Below are 8,668 nucleotides of genomic sequence, written 5' to 3' on the forward strand. Positions count from 1 at the left end.
TTATTATTCGAGTCCGACGATTCGTGCTCCTAATTTATCCAACATTTGCGTTATTCCTCGAGAAGTTTGCTTAACGATATCAACAGGGAACTGAAATCATAAAATTTTTTGCAAATTATTGTATTGCATATTTAAATAGATTACTGAAGAGATTTCTTTTCCTTTTAAATTTATTTTAATTAGATTTATTTTAATAAAGTTAATTATATTATTCTAGCTTAAAATATCCAATATGATCTAAAATGTACTTAGTGTACATTTTCGTCACAACGTTTTATTTATAATCAAAGAGAAGGAATTTTTTTCTAAGGTAGAACTAATATATCTACGTATATTGAATGTATAAACACATATTGATAATAATGTTTCTTTTTGTTACCTTTATTATTTCAAATAATGAATTTTAATTCATCTGCTAACATCATAGAGTTAAGTAAATATAGGTTATTAAATATAGGTTATTAAATAAGTAGATATATATTAGATGTAGTAAAAAGAAATCCATTATTTTTCCATTTAATTTCATGCAAAAATAATGGATTTCTTTTTACTACACCTAATATATATAAGTCAATTATTTTACACATTAATATGTTAATAAATTTATAATCTTATATAAATAATCTCAATGTAAATGTAATGATGTAATGGGGAAAAGCCAATGTGAGCCACTAATCGTAACAAAATATATATTAAAATTAAAATTAAAATACAGACATTTCCTTGATATTAGGTCATCCTCAGTGTATAAAATATGATTGGTAGAATAAAAAATTATACATATGTAAGCGCCAGAATCATCAAATCATTGATTTATTTAAATATCACTACTTAAAATTTTCAATGTCGTCTGTTATATTACTGAATAAACAAATTGCATGTTTTAGAAATTATCATTAAAATAGAATAGTCTAAAATAAATTAATCAAATTATAATCAAATTATAAAATCAAAATCACTAAAACTTATGTTGGAAGATCAGATATCAGATTAACGATGGTCTGTTATATTGCGAAATTATAAAGAGATATCTTTATTGTGTGAGAGTTCAGACCGAAATAATAAAGTGAACCGACTATAACAAAATAAATATAAAAATAAATACAAAAATAAGAATATGTTCATCGAAGTTAAAATCAAAACACAGAAATGTCAATTTTCTGCAACCAAATCATAATATAGATTCAATAATTCCGTATCATTTTGTAAATTTAATTTCTGTTTTTTGATAAAAATTGACTGATAGAAATTAATCTCCTATTTTTTTTGTAACTCCTTTTCTCATCCAAAATTTAAACCTTGTTCCAATCAAATTCATGGTTATGCTCAATTCTATGTTTTGTGATAACAGATTGCGATGTGATTACGATGTTCACTTATTCTCATTTTTAATGACCGTTTCGTTTGACCTACATAAGATGCGTTACAATTCTGACGATTGATCTTATATACTACGTTAGTGTAATCACAAGCTGCTAGTTTATCCTTCTGTATTTTGATAAAATAACTTAATTTATCAATTCCAGTGTAAGTCAAATGTATGAATCGATTATTCTTGAAGAACTTTTTAAATTGACCAGATATGGAGGGGGGTGGGGGGAGGGATATATAGGGAATGGTGAAGTAAGTCACTTTATTATTAGACTTATTTTATATATTTTTATTCAAAGATCAGAATTATTAAGAAGCTTTAAATAATAACCTTTTTTAATATTCTTAAAGATCAAAACCAAAGGATATTTATTTCTTAATCATATGTTGATGATTAGTTCAAAATGTTTCTTATGGAAACTGCGACAATAGAATTACCCTATCGATTAAATTAATAATTGTGCCTATTTTATGGCATAAAGAATGGCAAGAAAAAAAGTTCAAATATTGAGCTGAGAAGATAGGTTGATACCAATTATACATAAATCTGTTTCTTCTTTTTATTAAGGTCAAATCTAAGAAACTGTGTGTCGCCAACTTCCATTGTAAATTTTAATCTAGAATGAAATTCATTAAATATACTTAGCAATGTATCAAAATTCTGTTTTGGAATGGAGAGAGCAATATCGTCTACATATCTGTAGTGAAAATCTAAGGTGAATTTTAATTTACTAAGTGAGACTCTCTCCAACTCTTGCATCACTAAATTTGCTGTAATAGAGGATAGAGGAGATTTCATGGGTACTCTAAAAGATTATTTATAAAAATTATTATTATTAACTTATTATTAAAAACAAAAAAATGTACAATTGCACTAATCTTATCGTTTAAAAAAATTCCATTTTAGGTAGATTAATGTTGTTTTCTATGTTTGACTAACAACTTTCAATGCTTTCAATAATTAAATCGAGTGGAACATTAGAAAAAAGAGAAACAATATCGAGAAAAACAAGAATTCAGAATCATCAGATAAGTGAATCTGAGACATGTTAGCTAATTGAAAGTTATTTTTGACATGTCCTATCGATTTTTCAAGACATGTATCCAAAATTCTATGCAAAAAAATTGCAAAATTATACAAAGGCTTCCTATTAGTGATACAATGATACGTAAAGGATTGCCTAACTTATGGATTTTTGGTAATCCATGCCCTTGATACTATTGCATTAGTAGAATTGAGAAAATTATATATATGATCAGTTACACATTCTTGACATTTCCATATTTTTAACAAAGACTTTAAATCTAACAAAAAACTTATTGATCAGATTACGCTTGAATGTATAAGTATCAGTATCTGATAATAAAGTTTTCATTTTATTAATGTAATCTATTTTATCCAGTAGTAACGATAACAATATTTCCTTTGTCCGTAACATTATTTGTGAATTCTCCTTAACAAATTGTTTTGTCGTATCTTCTAAAGATTCTAAAATCTATACATCAATGTTCGATCTGTTTTCTATTGCATTTGTAATATTTTGTAAATATGGAAAAAACCTATTTCTAAAAGTATTAGGATTATTGATTTTTAATCTTGATTCTCTGAAATTATTCTCTATTTGATGAACTCCAAAGTAACCAATTTCACATAGTGGGGAGGGAGACAAAAATTTTCTCTTAATTGTAGTAGACTTTGAACATTCTCCGAAAACTTATACGTGATAGATTTTTAAACCAATCATTATTAAGAGTTTCATTTAAAAGTTTTATTTTCTATATTTTAAGGTCTTGATTTTAATTTCGATGGATATATTCTTATTTTTGTATATATTTATTTTGTTATCATTGACTCACTTTTTCATTTCGATCTGAATTCTCACTCAATAAAGATATCTCTTTATAATTTCACAATATAATAGACCATCGTTAATTTGATTCCAACATAAGTTTTTAATTTTGATTTTGATTTTATAATTTGACTATATTAATTCATTTTAGGCTGTTCTATTTTAGTGATAATTTTTAAAACATGCAGTTTGTTTATTCAATAAAATATAACAGACGATATTGAAAATTTTAAGTAGTGACAGTTAAATAGGATAACGATGATTTGATGATTCCGGCGCTTACAAATGTGTAATTTTTGATTCTATCAACCATATTATACACTGAGGATAATCTAATACCAGGATTGAAAGAGGTCTGTATTTTAATTTTAATTTTAATATATATTTTGTTACACATGAATAACAAAAAAAAAGTGGTGGTTCACATTGGCTTCCCTTCATTATATCATTATATTTACGTTAAGTTTATCTTGAAGAGCCTTATATTGTATTAATTTAATTTATTATAAAAATAACATTAGACCACTTTATTTTTCATTTCTTTAACATTTTTAAAAAAGAAATGAAAAACATAATATTAAAATTTAAGCTGTATTGAATATATAATTAATATGATTTTAATTCTGCTCTTCCTTATAATCTTTATTGCACCTATGTAAGTATTTAAAAATATTTTATATTTTTTTAATGCTTAGAAATATTGTCTTTTAAATCTGATCATCAATTTTAAATTTTGTATTTAGCTTCTAATTTTTTGTATTAAAAAATTAGAAAAAAATCACAGCTTAGACAAGGTCCAGTTATCGTATTTACTGTATTAATGGAATTACTGTTGTTTAATTTAATTTAATTTATTGTGTATATTAGAGTTATATTTTAATGTACTTACCTCTATTAAGTTATTCAAAAAATTGCTGAAATTCTCGTAACCATTAATGAAAGCCCTTCCGATTCCATTAAATTTATCTCCCCTATTACCATATTTTTGTTCATCCTTAATTCGATCAACGAGTGGCTTTGATGTCAAGAAAGTATCCAAAAGTCGCATAATGTTGTCAGGTTTTCGTTTTTCTAAAATAGCTTGGGCGGTCTCATTTTCTAAACGAATTGTTTCTTGCGGTATTGGTTGAAATAAAACTATTGGAGTGGTATTTTGTATAGGTAGTATTGATCTGCGACTTTGAGGTTTATCAGATTTAATAATTGATGGATTAAGACTATTTCGGAATTCACTATTTATTTGCTGTAAAAAAAGAAAATTTGTCAGTATGTCAATAATAGTTAAAAATTATACAAATAAAAAGATATTGATAAAAGCCAATAAAATAGCCAACGAAAACAGGAAGAAGATACAAAACGAATAACAACAAATTCTGTACAGAGTGCTCCACGTAAATCGAACATCTCGAATATTTCACTTATTTTTTATATAAAAATATGTTTCAAATAAAAATGGAAAAAACAGGAACATATTTTGGGAACATATTTTGGTCACATTGTTTATTTTCTAAGTGGAGGTTCCAAAAAGATAAGAAAGTCACCTCCCACTTTTTTAAATGGAATTATGTGATTTTTTTACATAATATGATTCCACTAATTATTCTGCTTATAAAAATATTAAGATAGAGATATAAAAAAACCAATAGTTTATGAAACATTTCATACTTTATTTTGATACATTCTGATAAAACATAAAATATTTCGTAAACTATTAATTTTTTGGCAACTGTACTCTAATATCTTTATGCACAAAATAATAAGATGAATCAGTTGGTATGAAAAAAGACATATTTTTTTTGATATTTAATTTCTTTGATATTTAAAAACATATGTTGCACATCGTAAATTGCATAAATTTTTAACAACTGTGTTTTCTCGTAAACTATTGGTTTTTTAAATATCTCTAATTAATATTTTTATATGCAAAATAATAATTAGAGGAATTATATCATCTAAAAAAATTATATCATCTAAAAGAAATTAAATATATAACTAAGTTCTTGCCGTTAATTATCAAAATTCTTTTATTAATATATTTAAGAAACAACCCAAATTGAACAACTTTATAAAGTATTTAGGAATGATTATTTTTGTTTAAAATTAACTATTTAAAATTATTTTATAATATATTTTATATAAAAACGTTTTTTTAGGAACCGGTTAAATAATCATATTGTACAAACGTTCTAAAATCGTTTTTTTAAATATAAATAATAAGAATAAATGAGTGATGAAGGATCGCATTGGAATTATATATCACATTTTAATAAAATGAAGATGTGAATGAATTGTCATCAATCAACTATTTTCAATTTTGCTTCATTCGCGCTTTGTCGTATTAGCTTTTACTTGAGGTACTCTATGGCTGTTTCATTTGTGCGTTTTTATTGTACATATGATAAATTGGAATCTCCACCTAGAAAATAAACAACGTGACCAAAATATGTTCCCAAACCGTTTTTTCCACTTTTATTTGAAACATATTTTTATATCAAAAATAAGTGAAATATTCGAGATGTTCGATTTACGTGGAGCACTCTGTACAGCGGCTTTAAAGTATCTTAAGTAAGAGCTAGTACGACAGAGTGCGAATGAGGCAAAATCGGAGTTTGTACAATAATCTGCTACATAGCCAGGCATTGTAGCAAATCGACAAGCTTGAAAAATTGTACGACAAAAATATGTTTAAATAAAATAGTGATCTTTTAATATATACCCTGTATTTGCAGCTACGCGCTCTAATTATAATATTTGTCTTTTTGAGAGAGATCAATCATTGCTCTTCTAATCGCCCCTTCACTAGCTGTTTATGTACTGTGAGAGGTTAGTTAGCGTATTCGATTTATTGATTCGATTTGATTCTGAATCAATGTTTATTGTTCTGTTTAGCTATAAAAGAAGAGTTAAATTATAAATTGTTCAAGAAATGCTGCTAAAAAGAACAGTCCGTTGATTCGGAGTCGGGTCAAGTCAGTAAATCGAATATGCTAAGAGAGAAACCACCTGAAAGAAAAGACCATGCCGGCTTTTTCCAGAAAATTTCCAGTGATATTTAGATAATTTTACATATACTTGTAATCATATACTCTTATATATAAAATTACAAGCATTTTTTTCAGTGAACGAACGTCCGGGATCTATTATAAAAATAGCTATAGATGTTGTAAAATTAGCTAAACTTGTAAATAAATAATTTTAAAATAATTCTTTTACAATAAAAAAAAACTAAATTTTATAATAATTTTTATACTGGTTTCATAAATGTTTATAATTAATCCATTATTCCTAACGTTTCTTACACTTATAATATATTAAAAGAGTTACAAGTTTACTTGTAACCGTTATTCAACGTTATGGGAAAACGTTTTTTTCAATATTATTTTCAACATTTTTGTTCTACTTGAGAATACAATGATTTTAATAAAAACATTTACCGTTTGCATTTATCATTTTTTGCCATTTTTCAGGCAACATACGAATACCGCGAAAGAATGTTTTATCTTTCGATGCGATGAATTTGTCGACTCATTTCTTATTAATATCTGTTTTATTAATCTGCTTAAGGATTTTGAAGACGGTGTGCTGCATCAATCGGAATAAGTGATAGTCATACGGCCCAATGTCTGGAGAGTATGAGTGGAAAATGATTTGTTATTTAAGATGATACAATGTTTGACTTTATGAGTAACATGAGGCCTCGCATTGTTGCGGATCTTTGTCGTTTTAAAGCATTGTAGTTCGTTTTTTTTTTAATTACTTGACTCAAACTTTCAAAAAAACGATAATTATGCAGAATAAGACATTTTCCTAATTTTAACATTTTTCGGTGGCAATGTTAATAACAATCTTTTTTATGATTCAAATGATAAAAAATGATAAAAAATAGGAAGAGGTCGAAAAATATATATACATATATTTACTTCTATTCATATATTGAATAATAATGTTGACATTCTAAAGTCATGCGCCCTTAAGCAGAGGGGGAGGTGGGAGTCGCTTTACGTGAAAAGTCGCTTTGCACTACTATATATAACATTTTCAAAGAAAATTATTTTTTTTATTTTTCGATCTCCCCCTTGTTATTATTATTTGAGTCATAACAAAGATCAACATTGCAGTCGAAAAATTTGGAAAAGGTTCTACTCTGCATAATTATCTAAAAACCTGATTAAAATCAGTTAAGGATTGAGTCAAGAAATTCAAAAGAAGCGAAAGTTGTTTCAAAATAACATAATCAATTTGCTCCATGACAATGCAAGGCTTCATATTGTTCATAAAATCAAACAAGCGCTGGATAATCTTGAATGGGAAATCTTTCCATCTTGCGTATTCTCCAGACATTGCGCCGTCTGATTATTATTTATTGCGATCGATACAACACAGTGTCTCCAAAACGTACTTTCAAAATGAAGCAGATGGTATAAAATGGGTCGACGACTTCATTGCGTCAAGAGACGAGACATTCTTTCACCACGGCATTTGTATGCTGCTTGAAAGATGGCAAAAGATAGTAGATGTAAACATAAAATATTTTTATTAACAATTGTATTGTTCCTTTTACGTTAATAAAAAAATTTTAATTTTTAACAGCGGGAACTTAATTATACACTTAATCGAACACACGGTGACTTTCTATAAATTCCAATGGAGATTACATTAATTGGGTCTCCGCGAATATCATGTTATCAGAAATAAATTGTCGTTGTATAAATGCTACAGTAATTACCTCTGCTCGATTGATAATGATGTTTCTAGCCAATATTATCAAACTGACAAACCTTCCTCTGCCAATTCTAATAGCATCGCTGACACGTTCTAATAATTCCTACGAAATAGCAATTTTGACTTCGCCTACCGATTACAATGGCGAATTACGAGAATCTAATTAGAATTTTGAGTACGGCTAAGGAATTTCTTATGTAGATTTTTAAATCAATTCAGATTTATGACTTTTTGTTTTATTGCTTTCAATGAAAGGACGATCTAATAATTATTTTTTTGACTAGCATTTTCCAAGAATTGAATTTTTATTTATTTTCATGAATTTTATAAGCAAAAAATTTTACCTCTGTAATGTCCAGTTTTGAGGGTACAGTGTTTTCGGTATTATTTTGTATGCCAACAGTGAATTTTGTCGGTTCCTCCATAGGATGAGCACTCAGTAAATCCAACGAGCAGATAAATGAAATCATTAAAAATCGTAACATGGTCTTCCTTAGTGAAGTATTAAAAAGTAAAGTATCTAAAATTATATCTTTCAAAGAGAAATTTAAAATTTTAAACTCACACTAATAAAACTACTAAATAATTAGGAAGATTAAAATAGTTTTTCTGTTAATTAATAATTAATGTACAACGTAAATATGCTTTGTGTTACTTCAAAAAAGAATAAAATAAAGTATTTAATGACATACCTACGTACATATATATATCTACGTATATATATA

General features: G+C 26.6%; 1 protein-coding gene across 1 annotated transcript; it reads right to left on the reverse strand.

The window, feature by feature from the left end:
* Positions 1-3: 3 nt before the first annotated feature.
* On the reverse strand, positions 4-8,520 carry LOC108692275. Its single transcript, XM_018200452.1, has 3 exons — positions 8,288-8,520; positions 4,111-4,464; positions 4-90 (listed from the first exon to the last, which is right to left on the reverse strand). The coding sequence occupies exons 1-3, from the start codon at positions 8,426-8,428 to the stop codon at positions 4-6; spliced, it is 582 nt and encodes a 193-aa protein (XP_018055941.1). The 5' UTR covers positions 8,429-8,520.
* Positions 8,521-8,668: the final 148 nt, after the last annotated feature.

Source organism: Atta colombica, unplaced genomic scaffold (genome assembly GCF_001594045.1).
Source record: "Atta colombica isolate Treedump-2 unplaced genomic scaffold, Acol1.0 scaffold68, whole genome shotgun sequence".
Taxonomy (NCBI): domain Eukaryota; kingdom Metazoa; phylum Arthropoda; class Insecta; order Hymenoptera; family Formicidae; genus Atta; species Atta colombica.

Coding starts and splice junctions, on each gene's coding strand:
- LOC108692275 (XM_018200452.1), bottom strand. CDS start 8,428: ATGTTACGATTTTTAATGATTTCATTTATCTGCTCGTTGGATTTACTG. Junction 4,465..8,287: donor CAAAACTGGACATTACAGAG/GTAAAATTTTTT, acceptor CTTTTTTTACAG/CAAATAAATAGTGAATTCCG. Junction 91..4,110: donor TTTTGAATAACTTAATAGAG/GTAAGTACATTA, acceptor TTATGATTTCAG/TTCCCTGTTGATATCGTTAA.